The sequence below is a fragment of the Ochlerotatus camptorhynchus genome, unplaced genomic scaffold (assembly GCF_037179485.1).
Source record: "Ochlerotatus camptorhynchus isolate MF236.1 unplaced genomic scaffold, CSIRO-AGI_Acam_v1.1 ptg000357l, whole genome shotgun sequence".
NCBI classification, from domain to species: Eukaryota; Metazoa; Arthropoda; class Insecta; order Diptera; family Culicidae; genus Ochlerotatus; species Ochlerotatus camptorhynchus.
The window spans coordinates 3,258,427-3,280,676 of record NW_027040845.1 but is presented as its reverse complement, the minus strand read 5'-3'; the positions used below and the strand labels follow the sequence as shown (position 1 = coordinate 3,280,676).

General features: G+C 38.8%; 1 protein-coding gene across 8 annotated transcripts in view; it reads left to right on the top strand.

The window, feature by feature from the left end:
- Window positions 1–22,250, top strand: part of AGO1 (protein argonaute-2) — a 146,680-nt gene that overhangs the window by 103,945 nt on the left and 20,485 nt on the right. For all 8 annotated transcript variants that reach the window (XM_065231479.1, XM_065231478.1, XM_065231477.1 and 5 more), the window contains exon 3: window positions 12,069–12,143. In XM_065231479.1, the coding sequence (XP_065087551.1) occupies window positions 12,069–12,143 (75 nt within the window). The remainder of the gene's footprint in view (window positions 1–12,068; window positions 12,144–22,250) is intronic.

The window sequence follows — 22,250 nt, the reverse complement described above, 5'->3', positions numbered from 1 at the left end:
TTTAACAAACAAATTAGTTAATAAATTTACCAGTTGACCCATCTTGCCCCACCTTACCTTATCTAATTTCCATCTCACTAAGCATAACGTTCGCATGAGCTCTCTATTTTGCACGGATTTTCACAACAAAAACAAAACACTGCTACATAGGACCGCAAAAACCACACGACTCGAAAGAACTGTTTAATTAAAAGCTTCATTATTTGAATTGAATTAGTGTTTCAAATGCCTAAGTGTTGGAAATTCTCAAAACATTTTAAAGTTTTTAGCAGCTAATACTCAATATGCTCCAGCCTCAAACATCAATACTCTTCTGCACGCGAAAAGTACGTTGTTGAGTTGAGCTAATTGAATCGGAACATCTAAATTGCGCATCGCAACGCGCTGCCATGAGACATTTTCTCCAAAACCTGTTCCGTTTTCAAAACATGAGGTACTCTTTACTGGATTAGCATTGGATTGGGTGAAGGGCTCGTCTAATGTTCACACACACACACCCAGTGTCCAATATCAACGTATTAAGCAGCTCACAGTCATGCGAGCATGACCTAATTTGAACATGCTCCCATCTGTTGTGCCCCTGAACAACCAACCAACAACAGCGAGGTGGTGATGATGTTGGTGATGATGATGATGATGGTTAATGCTCAGCAGCTCAGAGGGAATATTTTGCGTTGTTTCCAATTACAAGATATCTACTCGCAACTACCAACCAGAGCGAAACGCTTCCCCATTCATCTTTCGGATCTGTTAAAATTATACACTATGTATATTCAAATAGCTGTATGTATACGGAGGCCAGACGCGACGCAGCCTTGAGACTTTGTTTTCTGCGACGATGTTCTTCCTATCGCTGTTCCGTAAGGTAGAAGCTGTATGTATAGTCCTAAGACAAGACAGGGCATATCTACTTCTTCGTAGGTTCCTCATTCGCCCCTGCAGTTCCTGTTGAACATTATCCGTGCTAGATCAATACAATCAATTCTGACAGACAAACAGAAAAACAATCTTAAACTTGAAAATCAACCAATCAGTTGTCTCCCCCTAGGTATAGTCATACTGATGAGACCGACCGACATAGCGTTGTCGTCGTCGTTCGATTTTTGCTCCTTCTGAGTGTGTGTTGCGTTCTCTGGTGTTTATAGGTCATCGACTCTTTCTTCCCGCCGTCGCTGCGTCGATAGAGATTGTTGAATTTTTATTTTTATTTGTGCATACATTTTTGAGTGTAATTATTATTCGTCTGTCCTTTCTCGGGGGATAATGTTGCGTGTGATGATCTCGGTTTGTTTTGGTTGTTTTAGCGTTTCATGCTTCTTCTTTTTTTGTGTTCTGCGAGTCGCTGAAAGTGAAACTATTTCACATGAACTTGGTTTTCCCGTCAGTGTGCATGGATTTTTATATTCTTAAATTTAATATTTTATATCCTTCAGATCATTGAATTAGTGATGGCAAATAAGTTGAACCTCCGCCAATTAAAAAGCAACTGTATGTAAGAATTTCTTATCAGATTGAATCTGAAAATCTAACATGAACATCATCAAGGGATGAGCAAACGCATTTTAGACTGCGCATTATCTATAATTTATGTAAATATTTGATATGTACTCATTATATTTGAGTTTTACCGAAATTCTTCAAGGAAACAAAATAAAAACTGGCGCACATAATTAGGCCGTTCGCAATGCTGTTGTATTTTATATGAACTGTAATTTCAAAGAAGCGAGTGGTTTTTTATGAAAGATCGGGGAACATCATAGTAGTTCTAAGAATTTCATAGTAGGGGAATTTACGTATTCTCGTCAATCTAAGCAGTGTCCGCACTTCTATTAGCATTTTCTCAGCGCCACGCACATATATGACGTGTTTGTTGGTTTACATTCATCTGCTGCTTGCTTCTCTATCCATTCCAATCGACAGAATTCTTCAAAACTGTTTGAAAGCATTTTTACATCGCTCCAAACTTCTCAGGTGAGTGTGACTATTGTCGGCAGCCTCTTTTTCTTCGGCAACCTTCCCATTAGAACTGCGTGTTAACCAGCTGTTCTATTATCGGCAACTTGAAACCAACCCCATTTTAGAGTACGTATGTTTCATTTGAATAAAAATCTGGCATAACAGGACTGCTCAGACGTACCAATACAATCAGATTGAAGCTGAAAGACTAACCCTTAAATGCATAGTGTTGCCATTTGGCAACATACCTATGTAAGTCTTTAAACATAATGAAACAACATTTTAACAGTAAGCGCAATATATATCACAAGAAAGAAAAAAATTCATCGCCAAAAAAATCATGCATTTAAGGGCTAAAGAATCGTTTGGGTGCATTCAGGGACGTGAGTTTATGGGAAAACATAGTGAAATTAACGTTTAAATTTTGGTTGCCGAAAACAGTCAATGGGTGCCGAAGCCGACATTTACCCTATATAATAAAACTTCATGGAAATCCATACGTTTTTTGCATCAAGAAGATAGTTTCTCATATAATACCAGGTTGCTCAGAAACTATTCCAATGATCTTCATATGTACTAAAATCTCCCTGAAGTCCTTTAGATATTTTTTCAAGACTTCAGGATGGTCTGGTATCATTCTGAAAATATCCTCTTCCCGTGGTTCGAACTCGTGATCTGATCCTGGATTACGAATCACCGAACCAAACAAAATTTGCACACGCACACATATGTAGGGATGAATACCAAAACCAAACACCGTTTATAACTGTGCGTTGCGCTTATCGTGTTGCAGTTTCATGTTTGACACTTTCAAATTATAGAACTCTAGATAGAGCTGGAATTAGGGCCTAACAGCTTTTGTAAACAATGACTTCTATCGATGATTTCTAGAAATTCAAGGCTCGCCCACGCAAACCAACATCCTCATCGAGTAGGGAAAGACTTCCACTATCCGATGGTTATGTTGGTCTGCGTGGGCGTGTCTTGATTTCCCAGAAATCATCGATAGAAATCATTGTTTACAAAAGCTGTTTCGCCCTAATTCTAGCTCTATCTAGAACTGTCGATTAATTTGAAACAATTTTGAAACTCAGCATCGCGAACGGCCTTATGTTAAGCTTTCTCCACTCAGCTTAAAAAAATTTCTTTAATTTACTCACAGTGATTAAATAAAAATTCTACGAAGCTCTCTGAACCTTTCCGAAGTCTGAAGTTCGCAGATCCTCTCTTAAGCACTATTGAGATCTCCGAAGTTCGTTGAACCTAAATCAAGCTGAACATTGCATTAGGTCCAAGGGGTTGGTCACTCCTCTTGGTGTGCCAAAAACAAGCTTGAGCACAGTCAGTGGCACTGTTTGGCACCCATGGTTACATTTTTTCTGATCTTTAAGGTGAATCACTGTGACATCTTTATTCTCCGCACCACTTCGAAACTTGAAATGCACAAATATCAGCTTCTACGACACGTGCAACATTCAAATTGTTACTCCATGTCTGCTGCACTGCAGCAAACATAAAGTAGCAATTTCAGGTGAAATGGGGCTCCGATTTCCGAGATTTGTGTAATTGAAAATTCGAAGTGGAAGTGCATTTGTGGACTCTACAAGGAATCACTGGCAACACTGAACTTTATCTGCGCTTGCGCAGTGTGCATGTGTCACCATTTGTTATTGATGTTGCCACAATATAATCATTTTTCTTTTTCAAATCACAACCGTGAATCTCCACCAAGTCTCGTCATTGCTTTTGCTTTCCTTCTAAGCACATGGACTCCATCTAACATTGGTTCATCGTGTTCGGATTTGAGACTGCCGCCCGTCACTGAAATGGGCATCACACCACCGGAGGCTGTCGCGGCCGCTGCCGACATTGGGTTGCCAGATGCCGGTGCCATGCCCATGCCCATGTTTTCGATGTTCTCGTTGCTCCACGCACCGTCCATCCTCTTGAACGAGGAGAAGCACAGCTTCATAATGAACGGGAATTTTGGGCCTTTGTGATCGACCGCGCTGGGGTTGCACTTCATGATGGTGTTCACCGCTAGGGCTACGCTCGGGAACTCGACCAATCCGGAGGAGGAACGTTCTGATTTCAGCGGGAATATTCGCACTCACGACGGATGGCAGTCGTTGGTGGTGAATGCAGTCAGCAGCAGATCCTCGGACATACCAGGTGTGCTATTGAAGAAGTGGAGAATCTTGCTCCGGAAAGGAAGCGATTGTTCTTGCAGGTGCTGTAGTCCTTGAAGCTGATCGAATTGTCCGGTAGGGTGTACTCTGACAAGTAGTTCTGCTTGGAAATTGCAATATGAATTTTGCTACCATCATTTCCGATTGGAATGTTGTTCAAGTGGACCATGGCGGTACCCACTTTGGTCTTCAGGAACTTTATCCTGACAACATTCCCGAACAGGCAGAACATATTCAACAACTTATCGGTGTTGGCTGTGTTGTTATCGAGTTCGTAGACTTTCATCATTGCGTCCTTCATTAGTCTGACGTGTTGGTTTCCAGTTTTCCGACGGACGAAACTCGGGCGGTGAGAAATTCGGTGCAAATCCGTTTCCTCCACCGACTCCCAGAAGGGCTGGTTTAGGACCATGGTTGACGTGTTGTTTTTGTAAACATTGAGTTTTTCTGGGATGGTCCCGTAAAGGTGTTTACGGGAATTCCATTTATTTCCGAGCAGAACCGAAATCTTCAATAGAATTGAAAGCTTTAGGGAAGCTTCGAGAACATCAGAGCAGATCAGAAAATCCAATGGCAGTTCAAAAAATTTCAAGGAAATTGTAGAAACCCTAAAGAATTTTCGGAAACTTCAGGAAAGCTCCGAGAGAATTTCTGGAACGTGATAAAAAAAAGTTCAATTAATTAAAAAATGCGAGAACTTTTAGCAAGCAGCGATACCTTCAAGAAATTCCAGAGAACTTCTAATAAATTTAGATATTTTTAGATAGTGTCATAATATTCAGCGAAGTTCCGAGTACGTTGACGACGACCACCATGCCGCATTTAGCTCGAAATGTTTGCTTTATAAAAGACTTTTTGATCAGAAGAAAAGCAGCTTGCGTTTCAATAAATAGCAGCCAAGTTCCAGGAATGTGAATCAATTCGATTTTTTATACTTGAATATTGCGGGGTTGTCAACAAACTACGTAGCATTACGTCAGATTGTTGAGGAAAAACGTCCTCTTTTAGTTTTCTTATCTGAAACTCATATTGTAGAAACTGAAGCTTTTGATCAGTATAGTATTCCGGGATATATTGTTGCTGCTTGTTTATCACATTCTAGACACACTGGCGGTGTTGCTATTTATGTCAAAGAATCAGTTCAATTCAACCTTCGTACCAACGAAGTTATTGATGGCAACTGGTTCTTGGGCATTACAGTTGTACGTGGCATGAAGATGGGTAATTATGGTGTTTTGTATCATTCTCCCAGTTCTAGTGACCAGCGTTTTGTTGAAGTTTTAGAGAACTGGTTTGAGACATTCCTTGATTCTAGTAAATTAAATATATTGGCTGGTGATTTTAATATTAATTGGCGTGATAACCATAATTCGAATCATTTGAAGCGTTTAGCTGAGTTTTTTAATTTAAAGCAAACGGTAAATGAGTATACGCGTATTTCCAGGCACAGTAGAACTTTAATTGACCACGTTTATTCCAATTTTGATTCCATTTGTTCAGTTACGGATACTGATTTGAAAATAACCGATCATGAGACTTTAGTTATTAATGTCTTAGACCATGTTAACGATAACGATAATTTTGTAAAATTGAAGTGCTGGAGGAAATATTCGAAGCAAGCTGTTTCAAACCTTGTTGAGAGAAGCCTGGATTGTCCATTTGCGGCCGGTAACTTAGACGAATCTACAGCTGTTCTTAATAACGCTTTGAAAACGTGTACCAATTAACTAGTTGAGCAAAAGTTTGTTTCTTTGAAAAACTCGAACAGCTGGTACAATTTGGATCTTTTGCGTCTTAAACGGAAAAGGGACAAATTGTACAAAAAGTTTTGCGTAATAAGTATTCACAATCGATAAAGAAAACTCGTTGTGAATATGTTCAAAGGAAGATTGATCAGCATCAAAACAACAGGAAAGAGTTATGGAAAATTTTGAAATCTTTATTAAAACCTAGTAATTGCAAACCGCGGTCCATAACTTTTAATGACACATTAGAACAGTCAGAACAAGTAATTGCAGCTAAGTTTAATGATTATTTCGTTGATAGCGTTTCATTGATTAATCAATCTATTGAATTGGTCGATGAACCTGACGAAATAAAACAGCCAGTTAATAGTAGTTGTAGATTTGAAGTTTTTCACCCAATCACATTAGATGAACTTAGAGTTATTTGTTTTTCATTAGGAAAATCGGCTGGAGTAGATAATGTTAATGCTAGAGTTATTCATGGACCTTATTAATGAATCATTACAAACTGGACATGTGCCACAAATTTGGAAGGAATCCTTAGTGGTCCCTATTCAAAAAGTTGCTGGAACGATTAAAGCCGAAGAGTTTCGTCCCATCAACATGTTGCACACATTGAAGAAAATTTTAGAACTTGTTGTTAAAGGCCAGCTGTTGGAGTATTTAAATAGTAATAGTTTGTTGATACCAGAACAATCGGGATATCGAGAAGGTCATTCTTGTGAAACCGCGTTGAATTTGGTATTAGTGAAGTGGAAAAATAACTTGGAGTGTAAAGATACGATTGTTGCTGTTTTTTGGATCTTAAACGCGCTTTTGAAACAATTTCTAGGCCCTTATTGTTAAGATCAATCAAGCGCTTTGGAATTACGAGTACTGCATATAAATGGTTTGAAAGCTATTTGTCTGACAGAACTCAACGGACTGTTTTTAATGATTCTGTTTCCAGTCCCGTGGGGAACAACCTTGGAGTGCCCCAGGGAAGTGTATTTGGACCCCTTTAATTTATTATGTATATTATTGACTTGCGACGTGTTTTACGGTTTTGCGACATTAATCTTTTTGCAGATGATACTGTGTTATTCATTGCAGCTAAGGATTTAGAAGTTGCCGTCTCACACTTGAATGAAGATTTGCAGTATCTAAGTAGATGGTTGAAGTGTAAGCAGTTACAATTGAATACAAGTAAAACTAAATTTATGGTAATTTCGCGGAATCGATTAAATGAGAACGTCTCTGTTGTAATTGATGATGAGACTATTGATCGCGTTCAGGAGATTAAATATCTTGGCGTGATTATTGATGACAAACTTAAGTTCAACTCTCACATTGACAATGTCATCAAGAAAATTGCCAAGAAGTATGGAATTCTATGTCGCTTGAAAAACGATTTAACTATTGCCAGTAAAATACAGATATACAAATCAATCATCTCTCCTCATCTAGACTTTTGCACATCCATTTTATTTCTGTCCAATGCAACACAAATATCGAGATTACAGCGCTTGCAGAATAAAATAATGCGTTTGATTTTGAGATGTAATAGATTCACTTCCTCAACTTTGATGCTAGACGCCTTACAATGGTTGTCGGTGAAGCAAAGAATTGTATATTTGACTATGGTGTTCATTTTTAAAGTAGTTAACGGTTTGCTGCCTCGATATTTGCAGGGCTGTTACAACAGGCGCGGATTTCGCGAATTTCGCGGATTTCGCGATTTTCGCGGATTTGTCGCGGATTTGAACTTTCAGTCGCGAAAATCGCGGAAACATTAAATGATGTCGCGAAAATCGCGAAGTGACTGATGTGCTGTCACAAAAAATGTGGAATTCATTGTAACCTTTCCGTCCTGGATTATTTTGCTGTCATCATGTTTGTTCATTTGGCTCTCAATTTTTAACCGTTTCGAACCAAACACGCTGCAAATAATCGAGAAATGATCTCAATTCCATAAGTCACACCGGATTTACACGGAAATCTCCTGAGGTCTGTCCAATGTGAGACATTTTCCTTTTTTTTCAATATGAACATAGTATTTTTCGTTGTCAAATCATAAACGAATCGTATATATGGGAGTAATTTTTGCATGTATACCGGATATTCTAGGTTCTCCAAATCGTCCTGGAGTTCAGGTGATTTGTTCTACTATATCAACCAAGACTCCAATAGTGTCTGTAGTATCGAAATATGTCCAAACAGATTCAAAGTGTCTATGTGGATTGTACCCGACCTATTGCTACTTATGCAAGATGATCTGAAATCATTCTGGAGATCAGATTATTTTTCTATTAGATCACTTATTCAATATCTGTAGTATCGAAATATGCCCAAACAAATTTGCAGTGTCTATGTCGATTATGCCAATCTATTTCCGTGTATGCCAAATGTTCTAGGATTTCCAAGTCGATATTTCGGTAACACAGATATTATCCTAGTCTTTGTTTATTTAGTAAAACCAATCATCTGAACTGCTGGACGAATTGGAGAACCTAGATCATCTGGTATACGTGGAAATAATTTAACATTATCTGTATAGACACCATGAAGCTGTTTGGACATATCACGATACTACAGACTTTATCCCAGTCATGGTTGATCTTGTAGAATAAATCATCTGAACTCCAGAACAATTTGGAGAACTTAAAACATCTGCTATACATGACAATAGTTCATGCATGATCCACATAGACACTGTGCATCTGTCTGGAAATCTTTCGATACTAGAGACATTGTCCTAATCTCGGTTGATCTAGTAGATAAACTTATCTGCACTCCAGGACGATTTGAAGAACCTTGAACATCTGGATTACTCGGAAATAGATCATGCATGATCCACATAGACACTTTGAATCTGATTGGAAATTTTTCGATATTACAGACATTATTGCAGTCTTGGTTGATCTAGTAGAACAAATCAACTGATGTCCTCACGGAGAACAAACTATAGCAGACGCAATTATTTTTCCGGTCAAAATAACAATAAGCTATTTTACGTGACGTCTTGATGACAGTTCCTGGCGGGCCACTCGAACGCGCTCGAGGCATTGTTATTGTTTACGTCTGATGTTTTTGTTTTGATTTTGGTCGTGGTATGTCAACAAATCGGCCCGCTGGTAAACGTCAAAATAGGTAAACAGAAAAAAAACAGCTGGCTCGAAACGTCTCGTAAAATGCCTTATATTGTTCAATTGTTTTAGAGATAACCCGAAACTATAGTTGATTTGACTATATATAGAGGGCAACAACTATAGTCCATAGTTGGCTCCTCGGTTGGCTCAACTATATTTTTCAATAGAAGAACAAACGTCAAACTTCAAAATACAACTATGCTTTAGTTGATTCAAGAAAACTATTGTTAGGGAAGCTAAATTTTACAATGTTTATTAAACGAACTGCTCTTCATTATCGACATATTAAGGAAGTTTGTTTTACTTCTTTATCGATCTCAAAAACACAACTGCAAAATCATAAAAAAGGTGAACAAGAACATTCAACTAAATTTGAACCGTGTTCATCTGCGTGAGAGCCAGCTATTTTATCGCCTGCTCTGCGCATCACAAGTTAAAAGTATGTGGATTTATGATAATCACTTGAAACCAAATTATATAACTAAACTACATTTGACGGTTGTTATAATTGATCAAAGTTATAGTTGAATTGAGTATAAGATGAACAGTTAAATCTATAAGGTAGATATGATTGAGTTGAGGGTCAAATTAATGTTGGAATAACTATAGGTTTCTTTCAAACAACAATATTTTTCCATGTGAAAGTTACTATTAGGATTGTTATCTTAACTTAACGAATTTGTTCTCCGTGGCTGGACGATTTGGAAAACCTATAATTTCGTGACCAACAAGTGTGACTTATGAAACTCTGGTAATTTCTCGATTATGTGCAGGATGTTTGGTTTGAATCGGTAAAAAGTGAGAAAACTAGAGCCAAATTAACTGCAATATTTAGGACAGAAAAATACGTCAGAGACGCAAAGGTAAATTTTCAAAAAAAATTGCATTTCAAATGAAAATGAATTATTTATTTTTTAAATCTTGGCCGGTATTATTCAATAGAATCTCATAATGTAAGGGTGTTTTATTATGTTCATTAATTACTATGAATTTATACTATACATAAATAACTGAAGATATTTTTTTTTTTTTTATTTTTTTTTTAATTTTAAAGGTTACAAACGATACTCCTTTAGCTCAGTCGGTAAAGGCGCAGCTACAAAGCAAGTCCATGCTGGAGGCGACTGATTCCCGTCCGGTCTATTAATTTTTCGAGTTGGAAAATTTCTCTACTTTCTAGGTACAGGCATAGGAAGCTCTCAATTAAAATGTGAAAGTACTTCAAAGTTGAGAGCAGGCAAAAATCTAATATGCTATTAGCAATAAGCTTGAAATGCCATGTAGTAGTATGCAAATGCTATTTTTAGTCAATGAAAACAGTTTTTTTTTTGTCGCGGATTAGTATTTGAAGTCGCGGATTTCTTTTGAGAAATCGCGGATTTCGCGGATCATATTTAGAAAATCTTGTAACAGCCCTGTATTTGTGTGATCGTATTGAAAGAGGAAGTGACTTTCCTAGATATAATACTAGAAACGCGGTTGAAATAAGAACACCACATTTCTTGACTTATGCTTCACAAAATTCATTATATTATAAAGGAATAAATGTTTTCAATTCGATGCCTAGACATATCAAACGTTCAGCAACACTTACAGAATTTAAAAGACACTGCATTTCACACGTTAAAACTGTCTTTTGAACAGTTATCCAGTGATTTTTTTTATGAATTGACAAATTATGTATCTTGACGAAGTTATCTCTAACGGATTATTTTATATGGATAGCTGTCATAACGACTTTTTAATAATTATTGTAGCACTGCAAAAACTATTTTGTTCGCCATGATGGTGATGATGGATTTTTGATATTTGATTTAATAGTAGTAGTAAAAAAATAGTAATCTACAAAGGTTTGAGCCTCGCGCGCGTATTACGGATAGAGAGGACTGAATTTAACATTTGATAAAAAAAATGCAATTTTGAAGCTTATTTGGAAGATACCTTGAGTTAGTAGTAAGTTTTTCTGGCAAATGTTGGGGGTTCGTGAGCATTCCTGACATTGCTGAAAATTATGATAGCATCAGATTGCGGGGTTACTAGTGTAATAGGATGCTTTGTTGATTGTTCATTAACTCTTGATTGCTTGTAATACTTATGAATATTTTAGGTGGACAAAAAGGCGAACTAAGAGGTGGACGCCTGAGCTTTTCCACATTTATATCGCTGTGAAGCAACTGTAAACTCTAGAGGGAATTTATATCTGTAACTGAAACCAGTTCGATTTTGTTTGCCAACCTGGTTAAAATGTCATATTCAATTATCTTAAAGATAAATCGTCCAGCTCAAACCTTTGTAGGGGTAAGAGGTGGGACCATCATCATCATCATCATCATCATCAACTATTTTTGACAGCAGTGATTGCTACCAGCCCTGTAAGGTTCAAAAGTTTACTTTTAATATTCAATTGGTTTGTCAATTTTGATGCAAATAAGGCTTGAAACTATCCATTTAGTTAAACATCATTCAAATTTCCCACTGAAATTTGTATGATTACCATATATTATTATTGATTTAATAATGTTGTACGATTATTTCATTAATTGTTGAACTGACAAAACGGTTGTAAAATCAACAAACCATTGCGTTTGTTTGTTCCTAGGGTTTGGCAACACTGATCTACAAGTACATAAGTATGAATTGGACAACGTCTGTTTATTCCATCGAGTGCTACGATTTTCGTCATTCATACATACATTATTTGCAACCCTCGTAGTTCCTTTCTTGTTACAGGAAACCTTTACAACACTAAGCAATACTACCTATATCTTCGTCTTGCATTTCTCCCAACTTCTCTCCGCCTCTCTTCCTTCTGTTCTCGGTTGACCTGTTTTGTTTTCTGCCGTCGTGTGAGTTTTCTTCTTTTTTTTTCTTTCTGCGTTCCTGTTTTCTATCGACTTTGGAAAATGTGTTGGATTTGATTTTTGAATTTCTTTCCCTTTAAGTCGCTCATGAAACGCTCATGAGAAGTGGTGCCGACAAGAAGAAGAAAAAAAAGTTGCCAAAAAGATTTTCTGTTATTGTTTTTCTCTCTTTTTTCTTTCTTTTTATAGAAACACCATGGAATACTTCGCCGCCAAGGCCTCCAAGTCCGACTCAGTCGCAGACCAGCTTCGAAACACTCTCACGTAAACTGACAAACTGATTTGAACTATGCGTTAAAACTTTAGACTCTTTCGAATGTTCATAAATTGGATCGCACCGGACCTGTCACGGAAGGCTAGCATAGAATTGATTGGTTTATGGATGTTTGGAAGTGCCGAAATTGCGATTAGCGTCGATAGGGTACTAAATTTCGTAGGGACCAGAGTGACCGAAGTGGTTCCAATTTGAAAGCATCAAACTGGAACCGCTTCACATGAATACTAGAATGATAAAATTGATTTATGACATTGTTCGAAGAAGCTAAAATTTTAATGAGAAGAAAATACATAAAACCACAGAGTGCCTTATTAGCTCGCTAGTAGCTCGTCAGGGATCACACAATTTAGAGTCATGTTGCGTTTGATTTTAGAAACATTGTTTTACAAAAAAAAAAAACCCCCAGTGCAATTGTCAAGTTTTATAATTTTGATCATAAGAAAACCTTCCTCACTTGTCAAGTTTTCAAAAAGAAAAGAAAAGTATCATGTTTCCCGATTTTTTGAACATCTTAAATAAGCGATTGTTGTGTGCGTGTGTGAGTGGATTCGTTGACGAATTTGGGCGAGAGCGAGCCTCGTATTGTTTTTGTTCCATACTGATTTTAGTTTTCCAACAATAGCAACAACGGATCAGTTTCTCATACAACAACAACTCATATTAGTACACACTTATATCTCGCTCGTTCCTTCGTTCGCTCGCTCGCTCGTTCGCTTTTTCTCACATACCTACATCATATGTATCGCCATAATCGAGATACACCATGTTCCGTTCCTTCCAAGTCCATCATCGTTTCGTATACCGTTCTTGAATAGTGGATTGATAGTTGTCTCTTGTGAAAAGCAGTACTTTCAATTTCGTTCGTTTTCCGTTTTAATTGTAAATATCGATAACTTTTTAAGTTCAATTGACTAATTAAGCTAATTTCAATATATTCACATACATACAATACTTTTGTCGTAAAACATTATGCACTTTTCGTGTTTTAATTTTTTTTTTCATTTTCGAAGCAACAACTGGTGGTTTTACTGTACTTTTTTTTTTAGTTTTATTTCATTTGTACATATTAGTTTCTATTTTTCGCACAATCAGTCACTTATCATTACTATTCTTATTTTTAGAAATAACTAATAATCTAACTTAGTTTTACAGGTTTTGTGGTAAGAATGGCTCTTTGGATGATGTATCGTGACTCCTGTTCCACGCAGCGCCCAATGCCACGGAAATTTCATTGCGTAGTCCAATGTTGAAAATATTTTCAATCAAATTTACTAGCTATGTTTGTTAAAACCCAAAGATTCGATTATAAATATTCCAAATGGGTGTTACTTTGATATTTTAAGTGCGATTAAATCGTAAGGGATTGATGTAACCATAACTTTTTGTGCGGGAGGTAAGTATACCTCAAAGAATACTCTGTAGAAGGTGCGAGCGGTGCCATCTGGCAGATTCAAGAATAATTACATACACCAGGCTCAAACGTGAATCAGAAAAGGTTGGATTAAAGTTGAATACGTCAAAGACTAAGTATCTGTTAGTTGGAGAAAACGAGCGCGATAGAGCTCACATAGGCAGAAGTGTCATACCCGACGAAGATGAGTCCAAGGTGGTGGATACATTTGTGTAACGTCGGATAACAACTGAAGCAGAGTCGGATAACAATCTGAAGAAGTCGTGCTAACTACGGACTTCACAAGACCTTGAGGTCTGGAAAATTTCACCCCCGTACTAAGTGTACCATGTACAAGACGCGGATAACAGCGGTAGTTCTCTACAGGCACGAGACATGGACGGTGATCGAGGAGGACCTGCAATCACTGGGAGTTTTCGAACGACGTTTGCTTAGGACCAACTAAGAAAACGGCGTACGGACGAGAAAAATGAAGCACGAGCTGGTTCAACTCTTTGGCGAGTCCAGTACCAAATAGTCGCTAAAGCTGGAAGGGTACCATGGGCAGGACACGTTGTAAGAATGCCGAACAACAATCAAGCAAAAATGGTGAATTCGAGGGAGGTGACTCTATCTAATATGCAGGAAAATGTTTGCTTTGCTTTTGTGAGATGGACTCACGCTTAATAGATTGGAATACGATTGATGATGATTTTGAAGATTTCCTCGATGCGAGTAGATGTGTTAAGATGCAAAAGATGCTGGCATCAGATTTGTCGACGAACTAAAAATGAAATTTAGATGTGTCGTACCCCTCGCTTGAATCCAGCCAGTACAAGACGCAGTGAAGTGTAGCCATGAACCTAGTGAAACAAAAGTAAAGCAAGTAGCACGAATCGAATGAAAAGCTTCTGAATTCGCTCGACGCTGATGATCAGCGACAAGGTGGCCAGAAGAAGGTCGCATATTCGAATGAAAGGCTTCCGAATCTATCGGACCAAAGTACAATCTATTTTTTTAGTGCGCAGATATCTGTGAACTACCAGATGTATCGTCGAATGAATCTGAGTACCGTAAAGGCTTTCTTTAGCCATCACAAGCATTCTGTTTATTAATTTATTTGATAAGGCTTATTCGAATAAACTTGACAGAGCCGAGGATTCTTGTTCACTATACAAAACATCGTAAAACTATAGTCAAAAATTACAACACAATAAACACTTAATCTTCCGCTATCCAATAAGCCTCATCCATCAGAACGGGATCCGCATCCAGTGGTTTCAATGTATGGCAGTACAGCCAACGGGTGGCAGAGCACTTCCATTGCAGCAATGGATGCAAAACTTGGTCATCACTCACACACTCATCACGAAACGGTTGCTTTCCAAAGTCGACGACGCATCGACCGAAAGAACTACTGATGAAGAACAATGAGGAGGACCACACAATGGTTGCCACCGAGTAAACAGACGATCGCGTGACACACATCGAGAGTGGCCTGCTCCAGTCGACAGCCGAGTGAGCACTGATCATAAGCATTCGTTGAATCTCAATTTAGAATCAATAAGGCACGGATCGAACTATGAGAGAACGATGTCATCTTGTTTATGTCGATCTCATTGCTTCATAGAAGTATAATCGTGCAGGTCGAGGTACTTGAGTGCAGCCGCACATTTTGAGATCGTCAGTACAACTGCTTGATCGATTTCTGGTCACGTCTTCCTTCGGAAGGGAAGTGAAGCCGTTAGTCCCGGCACATGTGTGTTTGAATGGATGCGAGATCCTACGCATGTGTGGAAGCTGCCTTCCTGCACATTCGATTGCCGTCAATGGATGGCAATCGATGTCCGTCGGTGATTGTCACTAAATTGTGGAACAGAGACCGACGTTAAATAAAGGAAAGAACTGCTTGAACGAAGTAATACGAGGGCCCAAATCGTTTCTCATTAACTGCGTGAGATTTCTGATTCCCATGAGGGCGGGCAAAGATGTTTCCTTGAAATTACGATTAGTTATTACGGAAGTTATTCGTTGCAAAACGGATCACTTAGGTAAACGGTTCATTTATATAGGTGATCCGAATCTTTTCAGCGGATCATCGAATCCCTTAAACCTAGTTCAATTTGGAATTTCGGTAAGGCTATTTCTTTAGCTCAGGGTCATCAAATCAGGCATAACATTGGATAACGGCACAAAAGCATTTGAAAACAAACTTTCTAAGGCCCTTTACACGCGAACCAAAATACGCCCACGCAAACCAATACCACTTTTGGAAAGGTAACAGTTGCCCCTATCCGATGATGTTGTTGGTTTGCGTGGGCGTAATTTGGTTCGCGTGTAAAGGGCCTTAGAAAGTTGGTTTACAAATGCTTTTGTTGTGCCGTTATCAAATGTTATGCCTGAAATATTCATTGGCCCCATGTCAAGGGCAAGAGGTGTGAAAATGTGACAATGTGTAGTTTATTTAAATTCACTAGATTTTCAACGAAATAGCAAGTTTCACATTCCACTCGCTGTATCATATGAACTAAGAACAGTGTTAGACATGAAGGGGCGACAAATTCTCAATGCCAGAACTTCTCTCATCAATGCGAATGCGAATATGAAGTACAATATTTTTCAAACATCCGCATAGTATCGAAAAGTGCCACAATACTGTGCAGAACCTAATTCCGCGCATTACGCCAAAATAATACTGCTACTATAAATATCTAAATTTATAATTTTCTCATACCAACACCTACATTTTTTCCTCTGTTCGGGACATTACTGCGACCAGTAATTTGATCTATTGCAGTATATCCCGGGTCCTTAGTTTGGTGCATGTCGTATTACTTCATCACTATTGAGAAATGATGAAGTATTCGGTTTTGATACAGTTGTCATTCTTGCCTTTATCGCAAGGAATCGATTCTAAATTAAAAGTTCCCGCTATTCATACCCTTCGAAGAGTGAGAGCACCCTCCAAAGGCGCGCCCCTTTATCGGTCAAAATTGGATTCCTTAGCAACAAAATTAAGCAATGACACCGATAATGATCATGCATCAGAACCCTAGTCTTAACTACTTCAATCTAGTGAACAGCAGAATAGAATATTAGGAATCACATAGATGAATACTAACTAACTTATGCTTTCCTTGTTTCAAGATCATCCTCGGTAGACAACGCCGACTCTTGTCACTATCAACAAGGCATAAAAAGTAACAAGGACTAAGATGTGTTACTTCCCAAGTAACATTGCAAGTTTTATAGTGGTTTTAAAGCATTCTACAAGTCCAAATCATGGTCTACAGAACCCTCATAAAACCAAAATTGTTACTTGGGTTTGATTACTGAAAAATCCTGTTCCCCTAGTTTGAAGTAGTCAGGACTAGGAATCGGTTGTAGATCTTCTGCGTAACGTACCACGAAAAACTGTTCTACTAACGTTACGGGGCTAATAATAATACCTACCTTAATGTACAATTCAATTCAACTATGTACAATTTATAATTATTTTATGAATTTTTAAAACTGCGTGGAATTAGGCCTTAGAAGCGCAGAATTATAGCACTTTACGGTACAATGCCAATCAAATATTTTGGGCTCCGTAATGGAGGTCGTGGGTGCCCTTATTTGACATTTGGGACGGAGAAAATGGAGAAATATTTTTCAAAAATGAATCCAAGTCAACGGTGGAGTGAATGAAAACAACTTCAAGCGTAACAATTCAAAAGGACGTAAACCGCAAAAGCATATAAAATTTTTCCTTCTATCTTAAATGGGGAGGTTACCACCCGAAAATAAAATTTAAATTTTGCACGTTTTTATTTTTCTAAAAATATTAGGAAAAATTATCAAAAATCCAAGAAAATCAGTTCTTTTTATAGATTCCTGAAAAAAAATTAAATGTAAAAATATTTTTTTTAACTCATGGTGAAAAAATTGGACCCTCAGCAAAACAGAAAGGACAATGTATTGTGGTTTTTTGAATCCAAGTTATTGCCACGCTAATTTTCTTTAAAAAATTAGAAAAAAATTGATTCTTTTATATTTTTATATCTTTTTCCAATATTTTTATAAAAAGAATAAAAATAAAATCAAAACGTTATTTTTTTTTAGGTACGGTGAACTTCTCCTTAGATTCCTGAGAAAATTAACATGTAAACATATTTCTTGGCACTCAGTGCAACATTATTTCATATGCGCTAAATGTGCTCTTCTTTAACCTTCCTACGGTGTCAAAAAAAAGATACGTCTAAGGTGTTCGGGTCATAACAGGTGACCAATATTGCTTTAGACAGTTGACATGGCCCCTGATGAATTCTCCATGAAAATCTGCGCATTTTGAGGTGTCGAACGAATTGGTTCTATGAAAATTACAAATTGGTCAACTTTCAGGGGTTCCCGGAACCTGTTCCGAAATCACCGGATGGCCAATATTGCCTCGGACATTTCGACATGGCCTCAGGTGAATTCTTCATGAAATTCTGCAAATTTTGAGGTGTCGCACGAAATGATTCTATGAAAATTATGAATTGGCCACCATTCAGGGGTTCCCGGAACCGCGTCCGAGACCACCGGATGGCCAATGTTGCCCGGATATGTTGGAATTACCTCTGATGAATTCTCCATGAAATTCTGTGCATTTGATGTGTCGTACGAATTGGTTCTATGAAAATTACAAATTGGACAACTTTCAGGGGTTCCCGGAACCTGTTCCGAAATCACCGGATGGCCAATATTGCCTCGGACATTTTGACATGGTCCCTGATGGATTCTTCATGAAATTATGCAACACGGCTTGGTTCTATGGAAGTGATAAATTGGCCACATTTATCGGAGCCTGTTAACCTACCGTGTTCGTCGCGTAACCTCACTTTTTACCTGTTCAACAACTTTGAAAACGTTATTTAGGTTCATGTTTACATTCAATTCAGCTTCAAAAGGCATAGAGTCTTCTAGTTTCACTGATTTGTATCCATTGGAATAAATATTGTTTTGTTTGTTTACGTTTTGGGAGTTGTTGAACAGGTAGATTGAAGTTAGGGCGACGCCACTGTTGACATGGTCATATAAAAATTATAATTTGGCAACATTTCCAGCGTTCTCGGAACTTATGATGCCCAATGTTGCCCTGGACATGTTGGTATGGTCTCTGATGAATTCTTCATGAAAAACTGCAAATTTTGATTGGTCACATTTACGGTGTTCCGGAGCCACTGGATCCTGTTCCATGGTCACCGGATAGCCACCACCAGGTGGCCAATGTTGCTTTAGACAGTTGACATGGCCTCAGATGAATTCTTCATGAAATTCTACAAATTTTGAGGTGTCGCACGAAATGATTCAATGAATATTATAAATTGGCTACCTTTCAGGGGTTCCCGGAACCGCGTCCGAGACCACCGGATAGTCAATTTTGCCCCGGACATGTTAACATGGCCTCTGATGATTTTTTCATGAAATTCTGCAAATTTTGAAGTGCCGCTTGATTTGGTTCTATGAACATGATAAACTAGCCACATCTACCGTGCCTTCGGAACCTGTTCCGGAACCGCCAGGTGGCAAATTTTGAACACATAGTCTCTGATGAATTCTCCATGAAATTCTGCGCATGTTGAGGTGTCGGACGAATTGGTTTTATGAAAATTATAAATTGGACACCTTTTCAGGGTTTCCGGATGGCCAATGTTGCCCCGAATATGTTTAAGATGTCGCACGAATTGAATTGGCCACCTTTGTGGGGTTCCCGGAACCTGTTCCAAAACCACCGAATAGCCAATGTTGCCCGGACATGTTGACATGGCCTCTGATGGATTCTTTGTGAAATTCTGCAAATTTTTAGGTGCAGAACGACTTGGTTTTATGAATATAATAAACTAGCCACATCGGAGCCTACTTTCGGAACCTGTTTCGAGACCACTCCATGAAATTCTGCAAATTTTGAAATGTCGCACGAATTGGTTTTATGAGAATTATAAATTGGCCACCTTTTCAGAGTTCTCGGAACCTCTTCCTAGATCCCCGGACGACCAATGTTCCCCTGGACATGTTGGCACGGCCTCTGATGAATTCTTCACGAAATTCTGCGAATTTTGAAGTGTCGCACGAAATGATTCTATGAAAATTATGAATTGGCCACCTTTCCGGGGTTCCAAGGAGCCTATTCCGAGACCATCGGATGACCATTATTGCCCCGGACATTTTGACATGGCCTCAGATGAATTCTTCATGAAATTCTGCAAATTGCGAGGTGTCGCACGAAATGATTCTATGAAAATTATAAATTGGCTACCTTTCAGGGGTTCCCGGAACCGCGTCTGAGACCACCATGGTCAATGTTGTTCCTGGCATGTTAACATGGCCTCTGATGATTTTTTCATGAAATTCTGCAAATTTTGAAGTGCCGCTTGACTTGGTGGTTCTATGAACATGATAAACTAGTCACATCTACCGTGCCTTCGGAACCTGTTCCGGAACCGCCAGGTGGCAAATTTCGAACACATAGTCTCTGATGAATTCTCCATGAAATTCTGCGCATGTTGAGGTGTCGGACGAATTGATTTTATGAAAATTATAAATTGGACATATTTCCAGGGTTTCCGGAACCGGTTCCGAGACCACCGGATGGCCAATGTTGCCCGAATATTTTGGAATGCATCTGATGAAATTCTCCGAATTTTAAGATGTCACATGAATTGAATTGGCCACCTTTGTGGGGTTCCCGGAACCTGTTCCAAAACCACCGAATAGCCCATGTTGACATGGCCTCTGATGAATTCTTTGTGAAATTCTGCAAATTTTTAGGTGCACGACTTGGTTTTGTAAAAATAATAAACTAGCCACATCGGCGCCTGCTGTCGGAACCTGTTTCGAGACCACTCCATGAAATTCTGCAAATTTTGAAATGTCGCTCGAGTTGGTTTTATGAAAATCATAAATATGCCACCTTTTCACAGTTCTTGGAACATCTTCTTAGACCCCCGGACGGCCAATGTACCCCTGGACATGTTGGCACGGTCTCTGATGAATTCTTCATGAAATTCTGCGAATTTTGAGGTGTCGCACGAAATGATTCTATGAAAATTATGAATTGGCCACCTTTCCAAGGTTCCAAGGAACCTTTTTCGAGACCATCGGATGACCAATATTGCCCCGGACATTTTAACTTGGCCTCTGATGAATTCTTCGTGAAATTCTGCAAATTTTGATGTGCCACACGGCTTGCTTCTATGGAAGTGATAGATTGGCCACATTAACCGGAACCTGTTCCAGGACCACCAGGTGGTCAATGTTGCTTAAGACAGTTGACATGGCCTCTGATGAATTCTTCATAAAATTCTGCGAATTTTGAGGTGCCGCACGACTTGGCCCTATGAAAATTATAAATAGACCACATTTACGAGACTCCGGAACCTGTTTCGGAACCACCGGATCCTGTTCAATGGTCATCGGATAGCCTATATTTCCCTGGACTGTACACATAGGCAGGGGTGTACCCTTTGATTGCAACAGTTACAAAATATTCAGCCTTTTGAAATGCAAAATGTGAAGTACCAAATTGACCAAACTTTGCTCATTCCGACACCGATTCTGAGTGGTCAATTCCGGCCTATCCTAGATTTGTGATTCACCAAATTTAAGCCCTAAAGATTATTTTGGGTGCAAATAATTTGGTAGGAAAATGCCTCCGACAACGACGATGCGTCGGTTTGCGGTTTGGTGTATTCGAGCTATTTTCAAAACATTAACCTTCCTACGGTGTTCGGGTCAAATCCTTCTCAATATAGCCCGAACACCTTAAACGTAACTTTTTTTGTGGAGCCCTTCTGAAACGTCCAACAATTTCGGTCAGAACGGAGAAATTGAGTTTTTCATAACAAGTCACAACATTTGGGATCGATAAATGGTAACTGTCAAAAGTTATGATGCTTTAAAAGTGCGATTCGGGTGATTTTCCAGGACATTTTGAAGAACCTGGAAGATTTGACCATTTCAAAAAGAAGTTTAATGACTAATGTAAGACACAGGTCTACTAATACAAAACATGCCAAACAATGCGGAATGAGCACAAGAACATATTTTTGGCCGCCTGCTTGTATGGAGATTCCCCATAGTTGTGCGCTAGCAGAGTCTACTCGGTGCTTTGCAGTACGTTGCGGTGCTTACTAGACCCGATACTGCAATGGACGAATAGTCAGTCAACCTATCGAAGCAGATTGGAATCAATGTGAAGCGAACTCTACGGTACCTCGACGCAAGAACTGATTTATAGCTTGAGCTTGGTGGAGTCGGTGGTCTTCAAGGATTCATTGATGCAGAGACTGGACTGGTAACAAGGTGGATCGAAACTCCAATTCCGGGGTCGTTTTCAAGCTCGGAAGTGGTCCAATCAGCTGAGCCGCTAGGAAGCAGCCTGTCATCAACAGAAGCTGAGTACGTTGAACTTTCCGAGTCTAGCCAGAAGCCTGTACGGTTGTTGAAGCTAATGCAGGACATTCTTTCGTCGCCGCTTTTAAGCTGGGTTTAGACAAGGCAAGTCAATTGATCAACTCAGTTGCATTCAATTGTCTTGAAAACAAATTCTAATGAGTTCATCAATTGATTTACCTTGTCTAAACCCAGCTCACTTCGGTCCATTACTCCGGAGTAACTAAAAACTAAAAAATAACATGAACGAGGTCTGCCACGGAGTCGATGACCTCGACTGGACGAGGTCTTG